General features: G+C 35.2%; 1 protein-coding gene across 8 annotated transcripts; it reads right to left on the reverse strand.

Annotated features, from left to right (window-relative positions):
- Positions 1-1,622: 1,622 nt before the first annotated feature.
- Syt1 (Synaptotagmin 1) lies at positions 1,623-23,946 on the reverse strand. Of its 8 annotated transcripts, none has more exons than XM_043213892.2 (11): positions 23,864-23,946; positions 22,532-22,804; positions 17,266-17,527; positions 16,452-16,711; positions 16,299-16,388; positions 15,640-15,834; positions 15,349-15,525; positions 10,207-10,315; positions 8,914-9,047; positions 6,481-6,720; positions 1,623-5,555 (listed from the first exon to the last, which is right to left on the reverse strand). In XM_043213892.2, exons 3-10 carry the CDS (start codon positions 17,504-17,506, stop codon positions 6,514-6,516), a joined length of 1,413 nt encoding a protein of 470 aa, XP_043069827.1. In that variant the 5' UTR covers positions 17,507-17,527; positions 22,532-22,804; positions 23,864-23,946; the 3' UTR covers positions 1,623-5,555; positions 6,481-6,513. The 8 variants fall into 8 exon arrangements, with proteins under 8 accessions (XP_043069827.1, XP_043069826.1, XP_043069825.1 ...); XM_043213891.2 differs by having other exon boundaries at positions 10,207-10,321; XM_043213890.2 differs by having other exon boundaries at positions 16,299-16,394.
- Between the last annotated feature and the right edge of the window lie 2,855 nt (positions 23,947-26,801).

Below are 26,801 nucleotides of genomic sequence, written 5' to 3' on the forward strand. Positions count from 1 at the left end.
GGACTGTTCTCGCCCAATGTTGGTAAAAATTATCTAATTAGAGCAATACTTTCATTTGATATATGACTTATTTAACTCAGACACACAGAAATATTTTAATTCTGCTGCTATATATAATGTTTTAACGCGCTCGCGTTCGTCACAATGTGCAATGCCGTGGTGCTTTGAAGAGGAAGTCTGGTGCTTTGAAGAGGATATATAGGTATATATATATATATATAGCTTGCCTAACCCTCCAATTAGGGTTGATAATATACCAAAATATTTATATCATCGATATTTTTTTCTAAAAATGATATATTATATCGTGATGCCAAACTATTTATAAAGCTAATATGTATCTGAAAAACAAATTGCATCCCAATCGACCGATTTTTGAAACTTTCAAATTGAAAGAGATACCTTATCCTTATACCTTAGATACTTATCCCAAACTACAATTTTTAGCGCTGGCTCTCGCAGACTATAAAAGATAGATCTATCTGATTTGGAACTTGGACTCGTATGTTATCCACGCAGATCAAGATTGTGTCAAAATTTTGCCACGCTCACTTCTGTTCCAAAAAAAAAAACCTCGTGTTACCGCCAGTTCTTAAATGTTTTTGGACAATGATTCAATGCCAAACTTTTCCAATGGCTATTCTACACCTATTCTTGCAGCCAAATCGAAAATTTTTTAGAGGAGTTTAAGACTTTTTAGTCTGCTTCCCTACTGAATCGATAGTATGGCCGTAGGTTTGTTGTTGTTGTTTTGCCCAAGCGCAAAAGTATACAACAAAAAATTGTCCGGAAACTCTACTATAACCGTCCTTTATTTTTACTTTTTAGATCGATTTCCGTATTTTTGTTGTATTATTTTGTTGTAGCTCTCTACCATTACTTAAGAGAGATTAAAATATTATAATGCGCTTCACTAGCCAGTCGAAGAATTAACGAACAAATGTATTTAAATCAATTATTTTGTATTTTAATGTAAATCATTTATCATAGTTGATGTAAATCATCTATAAAAAGTTACGAATGTATGAAATAATTTGCTTATATACACCAAACACACATAAACTTTAAAGTAAGAATATTTTATATATGAATGATATTTGGAATATTTATCATTCATATGAATGAATATTCACATTCATATGAATATTTGGTTATGAATGATATATGATATTTTTTATATTTTATATAAGAATATTTTAATAAAAATAAGAACTTTAATGATCTGTAGATTTTCAATCTCGTAATTTCTCCGCTAATCAGCTTTAAAAAAGCACGTCTGAAACCTTTGGCTGCGACTCGAAATCTAATTCTATCTTTAAAGTGGATTTATCTGCTGTTCAAACAAAAAATAATGGTCAGAAAAAATATGACAAATATTGTGATTGTGGTTATTAAGAAATCATCCTTCAAAGACATTCAATTTTAGAAGTAACTGTAAGTACAGCTAAAGTCGAGACGAGATGATTATGGGACGGGAAATACTTTCTTCTAAGCTAAGAAAACATTTGACAAATTTATATTGTCCAAACAAAATGTAATTTGCATTAGCATGTGATATTTGGATGTCCTCAAGTGTTCGCATTTAAGAAGCGATAATAATCGAGTTGGAGTGAAAATACTCATTTGATAGTTTTCAAACATTTTTTTATTGTTTATAAACATTCTTCATTTCATTTCATTTCTGTGTATATATATGTGTAGTTCACATCTCTCATGTTATACATTGTTATTTAGCTGTGTGTTTTTGTTGCTGTTGTCGTCTTGCAGTTGTGGCTGGTACAGAACAGATGCAACATATTGGAGCCGAAGGCTCACCTGCAATAACCTCTAACCGTACAGGTGTGGACGCACGTGGGTGCGTTGGCTTGGGTTAAATTCTTTTCGCCTTGGAAATAAAATATTATGCTTGTCTTTCAATACAGTTTCATTATAGTATATATTTATATATGCAGTTTATTCAATAATATTCATTCGTTCTCTGCCTGCAAAGAGCCTTGCTTGCAAAGTCTCAATTTAAGATTCGTCTGGTAATTGCATTTAAAACATATAGTATATATGGTTTCATTTCTTTCGATTTGCTTTAGATTTATTATCGTATTGTTTACCATACAGTAAATATAATATATTTAAAATTGAAAAAACAGCTATAAACAGTTTATCGTAAACAACAAAACTCTGGGAAGAGTCGTAAAATGATATATTTTATCCTTTGTGTATGTGCACGGGTGAGTTTCTGGTAATGGCATAGATAGGGGGTCTGAAACATCTGGGTGAAATGACTGATCCTACTTGAGATGTCCGTGGGTGCGTATGTGTGGTGAGTGTGTTCACTTGGTTATGTTTATATCTATATACCGTACATTATCTTCATACTATGCGGTGCTGTCGATGGCTATGTATAATGTCGCCCGATGCTTGGTGTACAACTGTGTGTATGCTCGTATCTATGCTTATAAAGCTGACTCTTTGTGGCCAGACTAACTCATTTCAACATCAAACATTGTCCTATACCTTGGGTTTCTTTTACCTATAATGCATATGCCTATATCTTATGTATTTGTCGTTACTCATTTGCTACTCGATTCTTCCTCATGTTCTTCATCTATGCGATTAACTCTGTGGTGACTTGGTTAGAATGATCGATTCGATAGTGTGTCTTTTGATCTTGTTCAATGGTGCTTTCTTTTCAATGGATAGTTTGGGTTCCGATGCATTTGTTTGGTTGCTAAATGCACAATGCAAGATTTATCAAATATAAATTACATACATACATATCTAGGAAATGAAAGTACATGGACTGCTACAGTATCTTGTTTCATACTCGTGGATTTTTATATTTTTGGGCCTACTTTAGATTCTTAGTTTATTATACCAGTTTCCTTACTTTTTTTTTATTTTTCAACTACTCTTTTGTGCTTTTGTGATGGCTTTGCGATGCTTTCCGCTTGCATTTAGAAATAGTTATTTTTATTTTTGAAAATAATAATAAAATTACATATTAAGATATTTTTGACGTACGTTAATCATATACAGTTATATGCATACTTTATAAAACATTTATATGATCGACTTGCTTTTAATATTTTTTGGTCAGTTCGTCGGGGTGTCGGCATGGGGGTTCTCAAGTTTTTGTGTGGGTGTTTCTCTGGTCAGGATGTGGGTGTGTGCCTGTGTGTATGTACATGTTTTTGTTTGGGGAGGGCACTGGTTATGTCGCTCAGTGTAATGCTGTATAAAAAAAGATACCAACTGAAGGAAAACACAAATGGAATTTTTCTTTGGTTTGGTTTAATATTTTTATATATAGGTGTATATATAATTTGTTTTATTCACTTTCTCATTTTTAATTTAAATCAATAATCAACATCTTTTATATAATTTCATATAATTTGTTTAATATGCAAGTATATATAGTTTGTCGTCTTTTGTCTGCCATATTTTTTTTTACTTTGTGGATAGGTCTTGTTTTTTTATAATTTACCTTTCTTTAATACATACGTATGTGAACGTTTGTGATGTTTTTTTTGTTATTTATTTTTAGTTTTGCATCTGGTTTTCGGCTTGAGATAATTTACAGTATTTACTTGGAAAAGCAAAGAATTGTAATTTTTATTGAACAATACTTTTAATAATTTGCATAACTTATTTTCCTGTCTTCCGTAGAGTTATTTCACTTTGAGTTGTTAAATTTAGATGAATTATATTACATAAATATTTTTTTTTGGTTTTCTCTTTTTTGAAGTTTTGCCCTTTTGTGTTTTTTTTATGCATTTTCTTGCTCGGTGAACATAACTACAACTGTGTAAGTATGTGTACAGGGGATACACAGATCCATAACTACGCATTATCATTATCATTATATTATACCATTTACAGGACAAAAACATCTAAGGTATTAGGTTAATTTCATATACTTTCAAAATGGAAAAATCCGAAATCATGGCTTCTTTTTCTTTTTTCGCTTTAGATACATATAGGAATAGAAATATTCTTTGGAATGATCTGTGAATTTTGTTATACCTTGAGAGTTGCATTAGCTTAGATAGCTAATTTTTGTAGGTAGGTTGAATTTTTTGTTCTCGTCGTCGCATTTCCGTTTTAAAAATTCCAATCTTAGTAAGCCAGTGCAGCAGTAGCACAAGGTTTTGTTTTTAAGTATATATGTATAAATGTATATTGTTTAGATGTCATATACTTGAATATAATATAAATAGTAATAACTATTATTGTTCTTAATATTTCTTTTTCTTTTTAACATTTGCCATAATCATTTAGTTAGTATGTATATTTTTATTAGATCCTAATATGAGTTTAAAATAATCAAATTCAAATGTTAAAACGAAACAACAATTCTTAGATAGAGGTAGAAACCTTACGACTTGAGACTAAGGAGCGAAAACCTAAACGTTAAGGTTGAAATAAATATTTTTTCAGGTTGTATTCCCAATTGCAAACTGTTGTACATAGCCTAAGAGAACTAAGCTGAATGTATTTCGTTTAAAGTTTAAGCTAATCAACAAAACTCCAATCTGATTTATGGTGAAAAATGTTCTATAATTCGTTATAACGTTTAAACTGATGATATATTTCATTGAAATCACGCTTTAAAGTTTAACTTTTATTATTTGCTTTTAGTTTTCGGTTTGGTTTTGGTTTTTCCTTCTACTTATATGTCTGAATTTGTTAGTTCATCATAATTCAGCTATGTGTATCCGTAATATTAGTCTATGCAGGGTTATACATAATATTTATATATAATTTATACTTTTGTTTTTTATTCCTTCCTCCTGTTAATATGGCTGTCACTTTTAAATCATTTAAATATTCATTCAAATATACTTACACAGATACTTCAAATTTTTCCATAGTTTAAACATAATACAAAATTTACATAACAGTGTATGATACCTTTGCGTTATTTTCTTCTTTTAACTATTCCATAGTCAGTAGTATTATCCTCTAGTAATCCTTCAACAACTGAACAAAAATAAAACAATACTGCATAATAATAAGATTTCCTTCTCATTTAGACTAATTTAAAATTTAAAAAAAAGTAACATTTAAAAATTATTGTTGTTTTCTTCGGACACATATTTAAGAAAATTTCGTTAAATTTGTTGATAGATTGAGTATACAGAGATTTTAATAGTGATTTTGAAATCCTTATTTTGCGATAACAACGAATTTATTGATCTTAAATAGAACTTTTGTACGATTAGATGGAAAATCAATTGAAATTTTTACGGATAACTGTTCAGCGATTAAACTTTCGAAAATTCCTATAAATTTTGTGGAAGTTTTCGATTTGTTGTTCAACCAATAACTCAGATATAACTCAGATACCTAAAGGTATGTTGTAATCGTTTTTATGTTTTTTTTTACGAGGATAACTGCATAAATGAACAATTGGCTTTAACTACGATATTTCGCTGATTGTTGCTTGTCGTTCCGGGTAAGGAGGATCAGTTGATGATAATGCATTCGATTTCTGTGTTTGACGGCTCACATAAATTTTCTTTGGTTACTTTTATACGTTTGATAGATGTACTGTAAGTCTGCAATTAAAGAGAATAATAGTAATTTTAATTTACAGTAATTTTGCATTAATGAACAACACAGTGCAACATTGGAACTTGTAAAGAAACGTAGTAGAATTGTTTATCACGTCGAATTTAAAATCGATTTTCGAGGAATGAGCCGAATGAATCGAGGAATTTTAAAGCGCATAAAAGTCCCGAAAAACTATTTTTTCTGAATAAATTAAGATTTTGAAGGTATAACAAATTTCAAACACGGCTTTGTGCTATATTCGACCTGATAAAAAATTCCTACTAGTTTGTCACTTTAAAAGTTTCTTCACCTTTTTGGGTCACACTGTGCAATAGGTTATCAATGTTCAAAAATAACTTGGGGAATTTGGACCTCGCTAGTAAAACATTTTTCAATCACTGCTTGGAATTTTTATTAAGTGTTTTTTAAAGTTTCAATGTTTTCAATAATTAGCAGAATTATTCACTGCAGAATTTTACCCAAAATAAAGGGGTGTTCCGAGGGCGAAACCAAGTATTTATATATAATATCCGTTCACGATACAAGATCAATAAATATGGATTACCAGTGACGAATAAGAAGATTTCCACTCGCCAGTCTTAAAAGAATAACGAACGAATAAAATCTTTTAAGTAATTATTGTGAAAATGATATATACATAAAATGGTCTATTGATCAAAATGTCATGTTACGAGTACTTTTTAGGTCATTCTTGTAAGCAGAGCTGCAATAAATCCGTCAGTAAAAACTGTAGTAGTTACGCATTTATTTTTGTTTTCATCCATAGTAAACTTAGTTCAACTTTGACTATGAATCGTAAAATTTGTAAGAACTTTAAAAAAATAATGCTATGTTAAAACATGTTAGTAACATTTGAAGTAAGCACGCCCCAACCTCGACTCTATAAACATATTCATCACCTATGCTCACCTGGCTTTGTTATCCTGTTATTTTGGTAGCTCCTTATTTCATGTTCTTCAGGATCTCGTCGGTCTCTTCGGGGTCCTTGAGGGTGTGCCATTGGGCGATGGGCCGGCGGGGTGAGGCCAACATGTCGGACCAATGGCGGAGCTCGGTTCCAGTCCCCATACAACCAAGGATGCACCGGCCAATTGGCTCGGATGTGCCGATACGATCGTAGTCCACGACGGTTACAACAAGACATATTTTCTGCGAAGTTTTTTTTTTAAGGAAAGAGGTGATGAAAATTCAGCGGCATTAGTGACAAAGATTAATCATTTTATCAAATGTTCATTATCGGTCTGTTTATTTATTTTTCTTATTTTTTTGGGGGATAAGGGATTCTTGCTTTTGAGTAGAAGAACTTTTCAGTATTTCAATATACGTGTTCTGTTTTAGTTCCATTATTATTGGGTTAGAATCGAGAACGGTTTGTTTCGTTAACAGGCAGTCATACTAAGAACGCTGTTTTGGGAAGCAGTTTATACACAGAGGTTTGAGTCTCAAAGTGGATTACTTTATTTTGGCATGTGGGTGCTGTAAGTTTGGGGGATTCGACGTGCCAACTATGTACATAATATTCAATCGTTGAGATTGGTTGGTGGACCATTAGGTCTATCGGGTTGGATAAATACATATAAGTAACAAGCTGGTTTTCTTTGGATATTTTAACATTTAAGATATTTTAACGGGAGTTCAAGCATTAGATTAAGCACCTTATATGCTTGATAAGGAACATTATTATTTTTGATACAGTTTTTTGGTGAGTTAACAAGCAGAACATGCAATGTCTAAAGCTAAAAAGATGAGCAGCTTAACATAAAAAAAACCTCGAAGAATATTTAAAAAAAAGCGAATAGCTTAAGGGGTAGCATAAGGTGAGAATAAACTGAATACGATGGCTAGAAAGATAAATGTATATATTGTCTTTTAACATCGGAGACTAATGAACAAATTACTTTTCTTTATATTTGTTTGCAGTTCACTTAAGCTGTGGCAAAAAGAAATATGTTCATTAAATACGTGTAAACGAAAATGTATAATATTCAATCCCATTTGTCGTATTTTGTTTTGGTCAGCAAGGGGGGTCCTACTTATAAATGATTTTTAATTCTTCAACTAGCACACGTAACGTAACCGTAACATAGTTCTCCCCGTTTCCAGATTAAGTTTGACGTGTAGATGTTGGGTCAATGCTGAGTTTCAATGGTGATACGCTATACTTCTCTGTGGTGACACATTTATATATTCTGTAGTTATTTATTCTGTGTTTACTGTATTCTGTACTGTAGCTGTTGTGGTGCGATTGGTATTCGATATTCAAATCAGAAGACAGTGTCAAAATAATGTACCCACTGCGATTCGGTTGTTGCGTGGTGCATTATTGACGCCGCTGGTTAGGAGTTTGCGATAGTTTGTATTATGAAAGAGTTTAGTTTGAGCTTAGGTTTGAGTTTGTTATTCGAATAAGAGTAATTGGAGTATTCACTGCTGTCGATCTTTGGAGTGAGAAAAGGAGTGTGTATTATGCTGGTGCTTTGCTGCGCGCCTGCTTTTATGCTTTGTTTTTTGCTTTCTTTTGCTTTGGGACTTGATCGCTTGCGAGCGAAGCGAAAACACTACGGCTTGCTCTCCATTCAGTGGCAATAATTACGTATCTTTGTGTGGGGGCGTCTAGAACGCCCGAGATTGCAGGAGCCTAGGCCTACGACATGCCTCCTTTCTCTTTTGCCGGATTGGTCGTTTAATTTACACATTTAACAACTAAAACTTTAAAAAATTAGCTTGGCTAAGCACACATCGAGGCTGGTAAAAACTCAAACTCAAGTAATTTGTCAAAACTACACAAATCAAGGCAAATAAAGTATTTCAGAATATTTACAATCTAAAACAAAGACTTTTAAACAAACGAAAAAGATACAAAATTTTTGGTAATATTGTAAATTACAACATTTAACATTGAATAATTTGTTGCTTTTGGATTTTATAGAACACAAAGATTGGTTAAGATAGTTTTGTTTTTGGGAGGATAGTTTAAGTTTTTTATGGGTAATACGAAGATTTGTCGCTAAAGTGTTCAGCTGTTTGGTTCAGAGTTAGGTGTTGTAACAACACTGTTGTTGTCTCTTGGTTCGGAAGACGAGTATTCAACATATGGATTTATATATATACTGTATATGTATATGTCTTAGATTGGTTGGTAACAAGAATTGCACTTAAGTAGGCTACTAGTATGTGTTGATAGGAAGGTTGGGTACTCAAAACTCGGTTTGGCTTGGTTTTTTTGGTAGATAGTTCAGAAGAGGACAGTAACAGTAATAACAGTAGTAGTATTAGTAGTAGGTAGTAGAGTAGTAGTAGTTTTGGTATTTTTATAGGATAGTATAATACATTCTCGCATACTTGTATTTGTTCAAATGGTACTTCAAATGAGAACGACTCATTATAGTAAGGGTTGAGGGTGCATTTTTTGATACTTGTCTTCTTCTTTTTCAAACGTTTGCCATTTTGCATGATTGCAATTTTCACATATGGATCTATAATATAGGAAAGAATCGAAAGAAAGAAAAAGAAAATATTTTTTGTTTTTATAAGAAAGTAAAATTTTTTTTTTTGGCGCAATCACATAAACGAATCTTAATTTTTGTTCTTAATGCACACATATTAAAACACTGATTAAAATTATTGAAATACCTCTTTAATGTGTATAATCGTAGAATATATTTTAATTTTTACTTTGCTAACACAAAATAAAGTAAAACAAACGGCCATAAAACAAGAAAGCAGGCCAAGGTGTAAATGCCTATTCAATTTTAACTATTAATTTTCCTCGGCTTATTTTCTTGAATATTTAAATCAATTACACACAGCAACTCTATCAACTCAAGGCATACGAATGTGATTGATTGAAACTTAAAGAACCAAATGACATCTCGGTATCATTACCAAAAAGGTCGGAACGTTAAAATTTATTTTGGAAAATGTTCTGTTGTTTGTAAAAGCCTAGAAGAACTTTAAATTGGGTTGGATATATTCAGCGGCAACGCTTTCTCAGGGATCCTCTCAGGAATAAACTGATCGGCCCAAAATGATGTGTATAGTTGTAAGATAATAAACAATGTATTATACAGAATACATGCAAAAGTGAAGCTAAAGCAAGCGAGAGTTACGTTATTTTCGCAAAAAGTTTTGGCGAATAGCGTTTAATAATTTGTCGAATCTTTTGTCGGCCAGGCATAAGTTAAAACTGTGCGAGGGTTTCGGGATGGAAACGTTGCCGGACGATAAATATATCCATAGCTATCGAGATTGGTTTGAGAGAAAATGATTTAAATTTTAGTTCAATCTTTAGCGTACGCGAATCAGGATAATACGATAAAAATGCAAGTGTGATACTTTGGCGCTAGTTGATAGTTTGAGAAAAGTTGACAAAAAGTAGTTTGAATAAAAGTTGCTCTGGTTTATTTGGTTAGCAAACGTTGCCTTGCGCTTGCCTAGTCCTGAATAAGTTTGTATTCAAACTTAACAAAATTTAATGCAAAAAACCAAAATGAAAATAAACTCAATGCACACTCTTAGCTAATTACACACACAGAAAGCTAGGGAAACGCCGGAAGGATCGCCTAAGGACACAAAATAGCAACTAATGTCCCGTGGAAGTGATCCTTCCAGCGCGTTGGTACAATGCCACATTACCAGACAATCCGCCCACGTCCATCTTCTTAAGGTTCTTGGCCTCCAGGATGACAACGGTTAGCTTTCCGGCAGTCGGCACGTATCGCAGTGAGAAGCAGATGTCCCCAAGCTTTTCCTGTTTTCAAATACAATCAAAGAGACGGATCATCAGTATCATTTGCCACATTTTTCGTATAACTCTGCATCATACAACATTTTACATAATAACTATTGGTACATTGACATACATATCCATTTAAAAATATATAGGTTTTTAAGGTTTATAGTTTCAATAAATTAATTAGTCAACATTTATTGGTCGTAATTTCGATTGTATTATCCCGAAGGCGAAGTCCTCGTTTTTGAGTTCGAAGATATGTTAAGAACATTAGGAGTAACTTAATTGATCAATAACTCCAGTGTGTAAAAAATTATGCATATATATTCTTTTATTTTTATCATCTCAGCGAACATATATAAAAGAATTGTAAGCATTTTCAAAACTAAAATCTTTTTACGGGCTTTTATTAAATCTCTTCTTCTTATTCAGAAGAAGTACTTTAAAATCGAAAAAATTATATTTGAAAATAGTTCAAAGGTCTTCAAAAATAACATAAAGGCAAATAGAATAGTAACATCGACCAGTATGTATAATTAGTAAGTCTATTTGTTTTAATTACCAACTAACAAAAAACGAGTTATACAGTTATACAGAATTACAAGTATAAATACGAACAAAAGATAATTTTAAAACACATTGAGACAGATGATTATACGTGTTAAATAAGGAAAAAGAAAAAACTTTGTATATGACAAAGTGGTAATAGGTTTCCTTCTTTAGGTTTGTCGGGTTTGAGATAAGCAGTACAGTATTGGTTATCAATTGGGTAACTTTGGTTCATTTTTTGCAATGACACATAACGAAAACACCACAAAAAGTACACTTAACACATTTACTGCACGTCTTAGAGCTTCGATTTTGTACGTGTAACCATATATAGTATGTACCTATGAATGTATATCCAGACCAGAGTATATTTAACCAAAAATTTAAGAAACAATAAAAACTATTGAACTGAAAATCAAATTCATTAATATTGTTGAAGTGTTTTGTCGTATTAGGGGCGTATTTATTTTGTATGTTTTTATTATTGTTATATTATTTTAGCCATACCAAAACTAACGTATTGTTACCTTGGATTTATTTAATTTATATGGTTTAGTTTGGTCTATGTTTCTTTGGTTCTTAAAAACACCCAGCTCAAAACCGACCGCACAAAATGCAAAATATTGGTTTCAAAAATTTTCTTAGAAACTATTCGTATGAGAACAGAAGACGAGGATTCAGAGATAAGAAGTCAAGCAGGGTTGAACCGTTTTAATGTATAATATAGAAAATAATTTCCGAGCTATCTGACAATTTAGTTGGAGGAATAAAAATGCACTTACTATAATAAGAAAGAACTATAGATATTCATTTAGTATGTACATGAATGGCAGAAAAGGAAATATTTTACAAATGAAAAATCTAGCTAAGTTACTTAGTAATTATATAGTTCATGTTATTTTTTTGTAATACAAAACCCTAGGCTGGTTCAAACCACTTGTAGTCTATGGGTTGTTTATTTTCCTTTTTAAAATTAATTTTTTTTGTTGCATTATCACGCAGTCAATCCTTGGCCAATTCCTCAAACACTTTTCCAAGGGTCAAACTAACCTAGGCAGGCAAATTTAGTCTTTTGTTCGACAAGGTTATCAACTATAAGGAAGTGTGGTGGTGTGTTATTAAATTAGTTAAAATGTCAAGACAGATATAGAGAGCGAGCGAGACAGACAGAGAGCGAGCGAGCGTTAGAAAGTTTGTAGAGTTCTATATTCGGAGTCACTTACCGCAACTGTGGGTTATTTTGTTTTTAATATTTGTGTCTTTGAATTGAATTCAAGTTCTACAATTTCTTTCGTTTAGGTTTTCATGGCCTTTAAGATATTCTTTGTTAAATGCTTGGTGAATTTCTAATGGAAACCAAAGTGTTTGTAACATCAATAAAAATAAATGTAATTTATTAATTTAAATAAAAGTAATATAAATCGAAAAACAAGATTATTGAGCAATGTTTCTGTATTTGACTGCCATCGAAGCTCTGCTTACACATTACAGCACACAATTATGCAAAACATAACAAATTACAGTATACATATAGCGAGACAGTGACAGAGGCGAAAAAACATAAGACCTAAAAAGCATTTAGTTCAATTAATATAATATATTAATTATGTTTCGAACTCCGACACCAATGTTTTGGCTCTCGATTCGAAAACATTTACTTTTGCTGGTTTAACATAATCGTAACACAAACACAACAAACAGAACTTTGAACACACTTATGACGAGAACAACCAAAGCAAATAACGATAATTATGAATACTTTCTCTTTTTCTGATTTCATTTACTTACGTGTTTGCATTTGATTGACATGATTCAGGTTCGGATTGAGTTCCCATGGCATGAGTCATAAATTTCAAGTACAGTTTTGAAAATTTTGAGTTTTCGAATTTTGTGATTACAGATTTGGATTTTTTTTGGTTTTGGTTTGGTTTTTAGCGATACGTTCAAAAACAATTAAAGAGAAAAATGAAGAGTATATTAAAAACTTTTTGAATTCCATTTCCAGTAAAATTTCGATATATGTTACTTTGACAAATTTCAAAAATATAATGTTATTGTTGTTTCTTGTAACCAATTGATGGTCGTATGTCTGTGTTCTATGCCAGTGTCATTTTGTTGGAGATTAAAAGTTTTAATTGTGATTTTTATATATAAGCTTAAATTCGTAAGCAAAAGTAAAACATGCAATTGAGTAGAAATCAGGAACTAGTATATTTTTGTGTTTCTAGTCTATTTGTAAATAATTATTGGTAGTTAATAAGATACAATTTTTTTTGGGGTTTTTCCTTGCTAACTAAAGTGGTCAGAAAATACTGCTTTGAGGTGGAATTTTATACATTGGCTGAACTTGATTTCCTTTTAAAGGAATTAAAAGGTTACAGGTTTAATCGAATATGAAGGCCATTTGGTGTTACCGTTAGTGTAAAGAGTTTCTGGTTCACCGAAAACAAACATTCTGAACAAGAATTTATTTTCATGGCATTCGAAGGCGAATTTATTAACCATTCCGATTCTGAAATTGTGTTCAGTGTATTTGAGTGGGTTCTTGTTGAGTTGTGTTGTGGATCATCTCTATAAACGTCTGTGTGGGTGTGTGTGTGTGTGTATCCGCTTTAGATATATTCAGCATCCAGAGCATTATTCTTTGACCAATTCAATGAAATCAATACAAATATCTTACAAAATTGGTTTAGTCAGATAGGTTATTTCAAGGAATACAGGTGTGTGCGTTTTGAGCTGAGTGTATTTGAGAGTGGGTGTTTCGAGTGTTTTTGAGTAAAAGTTTGACAGACTTTATGCAAAGAACTGGGGTGCAATAGTTGATTACTACTTTAAGAGAGTTATGCAAAAGTTTTTAGTATTTCGACGTCAATTGTTCCAATCAAAGTGCAAACAAAAAATTGGGACTAGATAGAGGGGCGAGGATATAGAGTCAGCAATTGATTAATGGATCAGCATGGTCATATACTTAGTCTGTGAAGCGCAAGGAGTGTAGCCCGCAGGAGGCAAGAAAATTTTGTAAGTCGGTCAAGGCTAGAATTGTATTATTTGTGTGAAAGGACACGCAACCATGCTGACTGAGTTTTGCACCTCGTATGCCGCAGTTTTCTCAACAAATTAATATTGCAGTGTGATTGTTTGCATATGGAAATGTGAAAACATTTGTCAAGAAATGCTTTTCTTTCGTTAATAATTGTTGCTAACAAGACAGCCCAAAACAGATAAATCTTTCATATTAATACAAAAATTCAACTACAATATTTATGATGCGAGAAAGAATGCAGACATAACATTATATTGGTATTATCTATGCAAATATTAAGTATAGGGAGACAGAAAAAGTCGTAGAACTATCGCTCAGGACCAACTCGTATGATTATCGATAGAAAGAAAGGAGGACTAAGTAGGTTAGTTCGGATAAAATGACTTTAGTTTTTGTTATATGCAAATATTTAAGTAGCTTAACGAAAATGTTGTTGTACAAGAGCGACAGTTCACAGAGAGATTAGGTTATAAAGAGGAAAAATCATAAACTGAAACTTGTATGCAATGGTGTTCTCTTTGTTTTTGGTTTGTTAGATTTTAAGAATGTTTCGTATTTACCTTCTACAAAAGTTCAAGAAATCAAGAGTATATATGTTTCGAAATCAATTGTTTGGTTTGTTTCAGAGGGGGATTGGAGAAAGAGAAATTTAAAGTTTTATTTTTTGTAGTAGTAGTAGTTGTGTCAAATTATAATTCTGTCAAGAGTTTTCGGGAGAAACAAATTCCTTTCAGACTTCGATTCTCCATAGTTCACATTTGTGTCTGCTGAGTATGACTTATTATATAATAATAAATTTTGGATACTATTTATATTTGCATTTTGAACTGGGTGTGTAAGAGTTTCGTAAAAGGTTCGAGGTATTCGAAAAAAAGATAACGATTCGAAAAACTTTTGCTTGTCTGTTCCACGAAACTTGCATGGCTTGTGGATATTTGTTATTGTATCTGGAGAGTTTCATTGTAATTGTCTTGGTTCTGCCCTTATAGGTATGTATATACAAATATAGTAGGTCTTTGATTGGGCGGGGTGTTAGGGGGGAATATTAATTATAAGATACTCTTTTGGGTATCATAAGGCCATGATTGGTTTCTGTCGTATTGTCGGCTTTTGGTCATTGCTGATGTTCGAATGCGAAATACACACAAAGCACAATCATCCTTGTTGGGCCGAGATTTACGAAAGTCAACGGACTTCACACGTTTTCAGTGTGGGCTCTTGGCTCAATGAGGGGGAGCAAAGGTAACTAAATGCAAAATAAACTACAAGATTGGCATATTCCAAAAACGGTTTTGGAGTTGGGGACATAAAAAAACACTTAGAACCACTTTGTGGTATACAATTAAGTAGACAGAGAGAGAGAGAGAGAGATTGTTTGGATACGAAGATAGATACGAACAGGTAGAAAGTAGTTCCCTTCGATCCCGCTGGGACCCCGCCCCGGTCCACATACCTGTCCGCCTTCCCCTTCAACGCTGACCAGGTCCCGCCACTCCTCGATTGTCTGGGCCAGGTCGATGGTGCACAGGGGCACCTTTACTTCTCCGATCTGGTCGTGCTTCGAGAAGCGGTCGAAGTCAAAAATGGCAAACACGAGCGTCTTGTTCATGGCATCGGCATAGGGTAGACTCTGCGCCAAAAAGCAAGATTATATTATATTTTAATGAAGGTCTTTTTTCATTCTGTTATATTTTGAGCTGCTTCTCTGAACAGCCCAGAGTCAAAATTTTATTTGGCAATTTACCTTGAAGGTAAAGGTTTCGTTGAAGACCGGACTGAGCGTCTTTCGGTGCACTTTGGTCTCAAACTTCTTCTTCTTGTCGGGCAGCAAGTAGACCTTGACATAGGGATCAGAGGTGCCGCCCATGTCCAGGGCAGGCAGCTCCTCGGCTTGGATAACCGTCACAGCCAGACTGTTGGAATTGAAGTCGTATTCCAGCTGCAAAGTACAAATTCAAAGAGGAACAAAAGCGGGTATTTCGTTTGGCCAGGGGAGAGACGAAAAGGGATTACATATTAGTAAAAGGATATATTAGAGCTTTTACTTTGTGGGTTAATGTGGTGTTGGTGTCATTGCATTGGGAAATATCCTTAAGTACAGCATATACATAGATACATACGAATAACAGGTGAAAAGAATAGAGCCTAGTGCATGAGAATTTTATGTTATATGTTACTTTGTTTATAAAGCCTTGAAGCTGGAGCAACAACATTTATTGACTATTGTTGAGTATTGGTATTCATCACTGACAGTGTTTGTGTTCCATGTCAACAACACCAACTTTGCACACAATTACATCTATCTGAGTTTCGTTTGCTTAGTATTGTATTTTGGGAGGTTAGTAGGGACTTTTGTTTGGTCTTTCGGTCTTTCCGAATGGTTCCAAGTATTAGTTAACCCACCTTGAAGTTGAGACGGCCAAGCTTCTGTTCGCTCTGTTTGTCCTCCTCGTCACCCTCTTCGGCATTCTCAGTAAGTTCCTCCATATCAGGCTGAACCTATGGCATACCAGAACCCAATAACTACTACGATTTAATGGCGCGTCAGACACTTACTTTCTCTTTGTACGCCGATCCCAACAACTGTACCGACTTCATGTCGACACCCTTCTTACCCTTTCCATCTTTGGTTCTTCGCTTCTTCAGGAATCTCCGCACACAGAAGAAGATGATACCAAAGACGACCAGGAACACGAGGATAATTATGGCGACCACGCCCCATGTGGGCAGTCCCGTGCGCTCGGCGATCGCTTCGGTCACAATTTCGCCGGCATGTTCGATCTTTTTAATCACCGGCAACGACGTGGTTGTAGTGTCTAAAATGGATCACAATATCAATTATATCAATACCGCAAATATCGGATTGGCCGATCCTTATGAGAATATCATAATAAAAAAAATGCATTAGAATAAAAAGTTAAAATTAGAATAAAATCTTCAAAAATACTAAAGTTGGATTTCCGACTGTTCAGTTATATGGCAGATATACGATATAGACGGCCGATCCTTACAAAACATGGTAGGTCAGATTAATTGACCAAAAATTGAATCTGATCGAAGTTCCAAAACACGAAACACGAAAGTCGATCATTTTCGATCGTTAAGGCAGCTATAGGATATAGGATAGGTATATAGGATATTAAGGTTATATATAGGTTATAGCCGTTCCGACTTATGTATGCGAGCAAAGAAAAGCTTTAAAACTGATTTTTCTAGTTCGCATAGAAACACACAGACGGACAGACAGACGGACATTCTTATATCAGCTCAGGAGGTGATCCTGATCAAGAATATATATACTTTATAGGGTCAGAAATGTCTCCGTTAGTGCGTTGCACACTTTTGACCAAAATTACTCAAGTTTTCTCACCCTGAGCCTCTGTGGTTGAACTCCGTGTTGTTGTTTCCACCTGTGCGATTCTTTGACTGGCCGCTTCCGCCGCCTTTTCAGCCAAGGCTTCCTGTTCCTGCCGGTCCACCTCACGGAACTTTGAGTGATGTGTTTCTTGAAGCTTCTGGTCCACGGACTCCAGTTCCGCTGCCGGCTCGGAGGCTGGCGCTGGTTCCGCTGCCGGTTGGGCGTCTGTTTCGGACTTAGAATTTGGCGGCATTTTGTTGCTTTGTGGTTTTTGCTGCAAAATTGTATAGTTCAGTAACTTGGATCTTCTATATACAATTTTTAAATAAGAAATATGTGGCTGATTCTAATTTTTAAGAAAATGAATTTATTGGAATAATATGATAGACGCATTCATTTTAGATAAGTTTAATTTTAAGTTTAACTTTTTGGGACAAAATGGACAGTTGCGATTAATTTCCAGGCTGCCGTTGTCTTAAAAATAACTGGAAACTCATTGTAGCCTCAAAGAAGTCCCGCAAAAGTCATTAGTTACTTTTTTCTACACTCGTATCCTTGAAGCTCTAGAAATGCGCTGACGGCGCCAACTGAAATAAGCAGTTTTCCGTTTTTAGGAGGGTAGGTGGTGTAACGCACCAAGTAAAAGGGCTTATGGCTTGCAAGCCAAGGGCACGCACCCACTCCAGTAGTCCTCCTCGTCCTCATCCACTCCCACATATCCCTTAGAAGAATACGCTTATAGAGCTCCCCGTCCTCTGAAGCTTTCGGATTCAAGCAAAAAATCCTTATTTCCTTTGCACGCAGTACGTATGTATATAAGTCGGAACGACCGGGATCGGCCGACTATATCTTATAGCTGCCATATAACTGATTGATAGGAAATGCCATAACTTTGGTGTTTTTAGAGTTAGAAAGATGAGTTTCTATGGATTCTTTATTTGGTAAATCAATATGACCCACCAAAGGATCGGCCGCCAATATCCTATAGCTGTCATATACATAACTGAAATATCGGAAATAACTCAACTTTCGTGTTTTTGAAGATAGAAAGTTGGAAGTTCGTACAGACTCTATTTGTCTCTGTTGATCCGAACTAGTCGGTCGGCCGATTATATCTTATAGCGGCCATGTAACTGAACGATTGGAAATGGTATTTGATAAAAATAAAAACTTTAGTATTTTTGAAGATAGAAGCTTGGGACTTTTTTTTAGATGTTGTATTGTAATAAATTGGTTATATTATGATACTCTCATCAGAATCGGTCAACTATATCCGATGTTTGCGACATATATCCGGTTTTAGCTGCAAGGGTATATTCCTTTAACTGCAAGTTAGCTTTCCTTTCTTGTTTTCTCCTTTTCTTCGTAATTTAATTCATTAATATTAACACCACCCATCTTTCCCCGCTTTCCTTCTGCTTTGTAGTCCCATTTTCCTTTCTTCCTTTATTTTGAAATTTCCCATATTTTACTTCTTGGTTCGAAGAGGCGTTTCATTTAATTTAACAACTTGAGTTGCATTAATTATGAACGAAGAAGTCTGCCTAAGTTGGGTTTTCCTCAGCAGGGTTGGTTTCGTTGTCGTTTTTTGCGCTGTCAGACATCCTGTGACCCTGAAATCTTATTGCTGGGAGACGGACTCCCGGGACCTGTACTCTTGTTTAATTATGAGTATGAATATTAATATCTCGTTGATTGACAATAAGCCGTACTCCCGGACAAGCAGATGACTCTTTGAAGAGAGAGGCCTTCGATCTCTGAAGTCTAGCTGAAATATTCCGTTTCTTGACCCATCAGAAATTAAGTGACATATGTAAGGCGGCGAAAATCCAAAAGAAGTTACTTTTTTTGTAGAATCTTGTAAAATTAAGTAATTATAAATTAATAAATAAATAAATAAGGTTATTTAACTTAATATTCCACTAAAGAAATAATATTTTTTATTATAATATTCCCCTAGAGACTTTTTTGAATGAAATTATTCTCTGAATTTTTATTTTTGAAAAGCAATAGTCACCTTACTTTATAAATTATTATCAGACCAAATAAAGCTGTTCGACGAATCTTATTAAGCTGCACTTGGTTTTCATAAAGCTGCTATAGGGAAAGATAATTTGTAAAAGCCGTCCACTCGGTATACTTCTTCGCCAATGACGTCAAAGGACTTCCTACCCTACCCACACACAAACACAAAGAATGAAAGAACTGTTCGAGAACCTCTTATGTAGAAAGCCCGTAGGCAGGTCTACTTGGCTTTGGTTTTATTTGGCTTCATAAACATGCTTATAATTCAAATTTTGAACAAAATTTTCGGAAAATTAAGTGCTTGAAACTGTTTCTTGGGAGATTGTCATTTAATCAGCCAAACGATTAGCGGATTTTTTTATCGTCTCTAAGAGTTATGGAGTGCTAAGTAATATTAGAATTGGTTTTGAATATAGTAAATCCATTGTGTCAAAATTGAACTTGAACAATATATCAAACACATCAACTTATTATTTCTTGAATAATGTTGAATGAATAAAAAAGTCGAGTCTATTGTTATGGGTGTTAGTGTTATGGGAAGTGGTAAGAATAATGGGAACATTCTACCACTTTTTGAGCTGAAAAATAAAAAACATCCATAAAATCAATAAATTTAAATGCCTCTAGGACAACTTGTGCTACAAAAGGCTTCTTGCAAATGACTTTATGGAAAGAAACCGGGCAGATAACCTGGGGACAAATCAATAAAAAATAGCAAACGAGGGAGGGTCACGAGTCCTGTCTGGTTTTCTGGAAAATAGAGTTGGCCCTCGATAGCTGTGGACAACGGACAAACGGACAAACACTAAACAGGTCAACCTGCTTTCCGGAATAAACGCACACAGAATAATCAGAAACACCTCCAGAGGCTCGCGAAATGGTGATCCCAAACAGGAAGGAGCTCGGGCCAAAAGCCAAAGCACTTTTCTCGTCATTTTTTATTAATGCACCAAAAGTCTCCAGCTAAATAATGTTCCTCCATGAAAGCACCTGTATTTGGCAGGCTAATAAGGACAAGATGTGCAACTGCCGAGGAAAATAAACGAAGGTCGAAATGTAGTATGAGGTTCTGTCATTCTGCCAGCATTTGTTGTAGGTCAACGGGTGAGTGCTCCGCGGCGCCATCTTGTCTTGCCCGAAAAACTGGCGAAAAAGCAAGTTACGCAGTTTAGATGGTCTCGCGTGAAATAGCGAAATTCCCCTTGCGGCCTAAACAGCTGCTGCCCATGGATGTTATTGCCATATTTTTGGGTTTGAAAGCTGGTCAGTGAGTTTGTTGTGAGAACACAATTGACGTCAAAATATTTTCAGCAGGTTTCAGCAGGTTAGACATTGTGGCTACCAGACTTATCGATCTTACACAACTTAGTATCATTTGGTTGCCCATTCCAAAGAACAATTTGCATACTAATACATATTTGGTAATGTAATAATTTACAGAACAACAAAATTAGTTTATTTTTATAAGAAAATGTTATATTGACTAAAAACAAAAAAAAAAATGGAATCTATTATGTTTTTACGAAAATACTTTAGTGGCATACTCCTCCCAGTGTGGCATATTATGGTATATCGCTGTTACTATTCATGGGTACTGTTCATGTCCGATTTGTAAACTTTGGGCTTCGCCGCAACAGCTATAAATAGACCTCATAATGATTATGGGTTGGTGGCGAATTGCAGGGACAGAAACAATGGTAGATATTTCTGAAAATAATCCCCGAACTCCCGACTATCTAAATTGACTGAAAGATAAGATAATTTCGCAGCGCAAAACATTGCCCAGCTGCCACAAGGGTTGAGCTGAGTTAAGCGCGTCTGAAAGTAACTGACAATCAAGTTGTCAAAACAAATTAATATTGTGAATGTAGGAGGATACAAGGAATGTCTATGCCATTAGCCATCAAATGGGTTGGACACAAAAAACTTAGCTAGTCCAAAGCAAAGTAAATAATAACAAAATAGGATACTACACCACCTAAACATCTGGGAGGCCACGCACGTAATGCGGGTGAATAAAAAATCTGAATCGGAATCCGACTCAGACTCGGGAAGAGACCTTCGTCCTTAGCTCTCGACGTCAATTTATTGTACAAAGCTCTCTAGCAGGAAACGGTTAAACTTTGACGAGTCGGAGAGTAAAAGCTTGACGAGAGCAGTGGAAAAGCAAAGAAAGAAAAAGCGACAGAGGCAACAAAATTATTTTCTCTCACTTGTTCTCCCTTTACTGCGCACATAACCCAGAGAAGGCAACACAATAAAGACCCTTAAAAAGTAAAAAAAAAACGCCTAGATGACATCCAAACTAGACGGAGCTGAAGACGCACTTCTCCTGAAGGAATGAAGAATGCCCGAGAAGAAAAAACAATTTTCTACATCATTATGCTTTTCGCTTTCATTGAACAATCGTATCGCTTTCAAGGAATGAACATTTTTTTCTGAAACTGAGCTGATCTGCTACTATTACTATGTTTATGCGATGGAAATTACGATTTCTTGAAGCCGTGATATAGAAATAACCCCTGTTTATGGGACACAATTCTTCATTTATAATCGGCAAAGAAGAACCGGGAAATTCACTTCCAAAGTGGTTAAGTTGGGCCAGCTTGCGTGTTTTCTTAATTTCAGCATTTACTGCCGCATTGCCACCTGAATGTTCATAGCGTTAAGTTGATGGCGCATCACCAATTTATTCTTTGAGGCTGAAATCATAGTCAACATTCGTGGTTTGCCGAATTCACGAAATGGCGTTTGCACACACAAATCGGCTGAACTCGTAAAATAAAAACGTGAATTCGGCATCGCATAAACAAAGTAAATGTCATATTGGTTGTCACGTTAAGTTTCATTCATGTTTTCGAATTTCAAAAAATTCCCAAAAGTACGCTGAAGGCTCAATAGATTCCCCTTCCTCTTCTGTGACGGTATGTATTCGGTTGTAACTCGATTATTGGCATTATGTGCAGTTTCCTGTGCTTTTTATTGCGGCTTTCGGCCATAACCCTAATGAACTTTACAACTCCTCGCCGTTTGAAGCTAATGGTCAAAAGAGACTTAATGAAGGTTTGCTAGGATAAGACTAAGACAAGGGGATGCCCAATTTCTTGAAGTTGTATACGTGGTAAATATATATATTAAGAACCAAGTAATTGGTGTGCGCCCAAGTACTATTATACATAAATCATTAATCTGAACAAACTCTAGAACGTTGCCCAAATAAGTATGCTTCATCTTTTTAAGACGCGAAACTCACCTTTAATCACACAATGTGGCCAATATTCGCAGCCTCCGCGAATGTTCGCGTGTCTTTTCTGTTGTTATCGGCTTTATTAGTTGTATAGGAGAGCAGAGGTAAACGAAGCGTGATTGCGGGACCAGGAAGGATGAAGATGTGGGTCCCAACGGACTGTTTCGTGTGTGTGTGTCTCGAGGGCAGTATGCTTTTGCTCCTGCTGACTTTTTTGGTCGTGTGGCTGGCTTGGCTAGTGAGGCCGCGGCTCGCTAGACTCACATGAATTCCGGGTACCTTTTATCAATTTTGTGCCAGCCGAATTATTTATTTAGTTTTTTTGTATTTCGCATCACACGCAGTGGGCAAAATGGGGAAGAGACGCGAACGGAGATTGAGAGACAAAGGGAGAAAAAAAAGAAGAGAATGAGAGCGGGAGCGACACGGAGCGTATACGTAATATCAAAACATAATGGTGTGCGTAAATATTGATAGAGCGAACTTTGGTGTGTGTGGGTGTTTGTGTCTCTTTGCTGAAAAGGTTATGTGTGAGCCTCAGTGAGTGTGTGTATAGGATAGAGACAGAGAAAGCGGGGGGCTGCCAAATTCGCTTTTCCCTGAAAGACGTTGTCCGAAGCAAATTCAGGATAGAGATTTTCTTACGGTCCTTTCTTTGCCGTCTCCGTTTCTTTTTTCTCTCGCGACTTGTCTCTTTTTCTTTCTCCCGCACAGACAGAAGCTTAAAACTCGTTAGATAAAATTTAATTAGTTTCGTGTTTTCAAGCTCAATAGTAATTAATTGGGTTGTTTTTTGTTGAACTTTGCATTCAAAACTTTCTTCCTCGGCTGGACCACATCACCACCCCAACACTGTGCGATGGAAAAATCGATATCCGAGCAGTGGCATACATGCGATTTCACTTTCTACGAGAGACAAGTTTTCCCAGCCTCTTCCATTTTTTCCCTTTAAACATTCAAATTTTTCAATTACAATTTTCCTGCGTTTCTAGCATTTTTTCACGACATTAACTAGACGTTCTAAACTAAAGTCGCAGCGAAAAAACTCTGATACACAAAAAATGTTCTCCTTTTCTTCAACGCGTGCTTAACTCGTACAAATACACTGACACGCACGCACACAGACACCCACACCCACATACACACGCGCACAACACTTTTTGGGGCTTTCGTTGCTGTTTTCTTTTATATAACATTAGCAAGGACTTAAACGGTGTTATTTATTCGAATTTAGCAATTATACGATGAGCTTCTTGCTGTACTTTTTCATTTTCCAAACGAATTTCTGTTGGTTTTTGCTTTTTCGAGGGGCTCTGAAATTTTTTCTTTTCCATTCACCTTCAGCCTAGCGCTTTGTACTTCAGCAGTCAACTTCCACGGTCGATGTTCATTCGCGTTTTGGCCCACGCCAAAGGAGCAGCGAGAAAAAATCTTTCAGAAAGCTCCAAAGAGCGAACCGGTCGGGGCATCGATTTTAGTTTTGTGACTGACGGGGGTGGGATTTAGGTAGAGCTTTTATCCAGTGGAGACTTCGAAGAAGAAATGCGTTAGCAAGGTAGACCCAACACATACCTTACATTTTCAATAAATGTGCGAAAATTCTTAAGTAACTAAGCGGAAATTATTTCTTCAAATTACTACTGTTAGACTGTTAAATTAGTACTGTCAAAATTAGGATATTAACATACTGTGTTTAAACTGGGAAAAAACAAAATGAGTGGAGCAACTTAACTGTAGCAAGTTTTAAATAATAAGTCTTTGAGAATTTTGGAAATGACTTGTGCACCAATTAGTGCACCAAATAGCATTTCTGAATTTATTTGAAAGAATTTATTATCATGACGTTTCATACGTTAATACTGTGCGTAAGAGCCCGGGAAAGAAATTTCTTATGCCTCTAAAATAGGGCCCAGCCGACCACTCATATATGTACATACACTTTACTCTACGAGTACGGGGTAAAATCACACCATCCCGCAGGGCGAGTTGTTGTAACTATGATTCCATAGTTTGATGACTATAATGGACGACTAGATGTGCCTGGCGAGAGCAAAACCGGCGACAATGGGGATTTTTCGTAGATGAGTACTGGGTATAATATAGTTACAATACTCGACTACAGTCCTCCTTTCTGGTTTTTTTTGCTGAGAGTCAAAAATTTTAAAGTTTTAATCTAAGTTAGAGTGTGAATGAAAGAGTTGAGTACCGGTTACCGTCGGGAAACTTGACCATAGCCGTCCATGTTTTTAAATAAATTTTGAATGTTAAAATCAATTTTTGCAAGGGGCTCGTTATCGATCCGCATCGTTAAAGCTCTCCCCTTGAGGATCGTATGGAAATTGGCTGTGTCTAGGAAACCAGGACTTTCCAGTATCTTACCACTGTTGTCGTTTCTACACGAAGCTTAGAGTTCCATCTCCACCTCTTCAGTCTCCCCTAAAGAGAAACTTTTGATTAACATTTATATTAATATTTATATGTTAATTTATAATATATATATTAATATTAATATTAATATTAATATTTATATTAATTAAACAGGTTAAATCAATTATTTTCGTTGTGTTTCGTTCGATTTCGATCTCTTTCAAGCTGGTTTTTTGTTCAAATTTATGGTTTACAAGTTTCAAATTCAAATTTTGAAAGGCTCTTACAACGTTTTCTAGCACTTCAATTGGCGCGCTAGAAAAGCTGGATTTCAGTCCTTAAAACAGCTTAATTTAAGCTTCAAAGTTATTCAAAGCTCATAAAGTTTCAAAGTCATTTTCGTGGATTTTACTGGAAATTACTTCTATTTGACAAATTTTCTACATACGAAGTAGTATCCACGGTTGCCACTTTTGGTACAAATGTACCAAAACTGGTACTTTTTATATGCGTTGGAACATTGGATCACTTGTTTTCATATTGGAACATTTTCAATAAGCTTGGTCTAGTATTTTAATTTTTCATATAATTTTATGTTTACACATATTATTTAAAAAAATGCATATTATTTTCTGTTCCACCAGCACACAAACATTTTTTTCGAATGGCAACCGTGGCCGTAAGTAGGGGATGTAGTTGTTTTTTTGCCAAAGCGTAAAAGTATGCAACAAAAATTTGATGCTTAAAAATTAATACCGTTAAAGCTTAAACCTTAAAGGTTAATTGTGGATGGAAGAGATAAGTTCCGGATATACAGCTTTCTTGTTTCAATAACTACAATTATTTCACTTGACCCTCTTCGATGTCGATAGACCGTCGTCCCATCTTGAAGCCGCCTTCTTTTCTCTTCGATTGGATCGCCCAATTTTAGAGCTTCCAATGAAAAGGACCTTGAAAAATAATGGTAAGAATAATTAAATACAAGCAATCATAACAATACCGCGTGCAGCCATAAGGGGAAAGGTTTTCTCGACGTCCTGTAACCGTCTGTCTCTTAAAGTGGGATTAGTAGAACAGTAGACTCCCGACGATTCGATTAGGACCCCAATGCACTCCCCTAGACATTCGAAAAAAAAATTTTTTTTTTTAATTTTAATGTCTTTCCTTAACTGAAATCCTGATACAGGAAACCTGGATGAATGCCCTGGCGAATTGTGGTGTTCGGGGCACCGCAGCAGCGCAAGGATGGTCCTGTAGAAACTGGTCAACCAGAATGAACGCCGATCTAGAAGCTGATGAAAGTTTCAAGGCAATTATTCCGATTCCGAATTTTTAACATAAAACAAGAAAGGAAAGTTAACTTCGCGCGGAGCCAAAGTTTATATACCCTTGCAGTTATGATCAGATCAAATCGGATTTAAGGCGGATCTATATTTATTCTTGATCAGCATCAACATCCGAGTCGATATAGCCATGTCCTTCTTTCCGTCCGTCAGTTTGTCCGTATGAACGCGAGGATCTCAGAGTTTATAAGAGATAGAGCTATAGGATTTGGCAAGGCTCCCAAGGCAAGGCTAAACTCTTACAATACCCCTCCCTCCCCCTCACCCAAAAATAATGAATTTCTGTAGCGCCAGTACAAGAAGGTTTTTTGAAAAACCGGTTTGGTCATTGAAATTTTTCAATGACTTTAATCCGCACTAAATTACAAAGGCGAATTAAATAATTGCACGTTATAAGTTTTTTATTCTGCAGGCAGATGAAACTGGATGATCAAACTATGATGTAATGAATGGTATTTTTTATGAGAATTTATATACCATTTCCTATACAAATTAAAACTCGTAGATCTCGAAGATTATAAGAGATGAAAGTATCCGATATGGAACTAGGACTCGTATGGTATCCG

The sequence above is a fragment of the Drosophila bipectinata genome, chromosome 2L (assembly GCF_030179905.1).
Source record: "Drosophila bipectinata strain 14024-0381.07 chromosome 2L, DbipHiC1v2, whole genome shotgun sequence".
Lineage (NCBI taxonomy): Eukaryota > Metazoa > Arthropoda > Insecta > Diptera > Drosophilidae > Drosophila > Drosophila bipectinata.

What these genes read in the sequence shown, in the direction of transcription:
- Syt1 (XM_017243967.3), bottom strand. Translation starts at nt 17,506, where the DNA reads ATGCCGCCAAATTCTAAGTCCGAAACAGACGCCCAACCGGCAGCGGAA. An exon ending in ACGAAACCTTTACCTTCAAG is followed by an intron (nt 15,526 to 15,639) that starts GTAAATTGCCAA and finishes TTTTTGGCGCAG; the next exon opens with AGTCTACCCTATGCCGATGC. An exon ending in TTGAAGGGGAAGGCGGACAG is followed by an intron (nt 10,322 to 15,348) that starts GTATGTGGACCG and finishes ATTTGAAAACAG; the next exon opens with GAAAAGCTTGGGGACATCTG.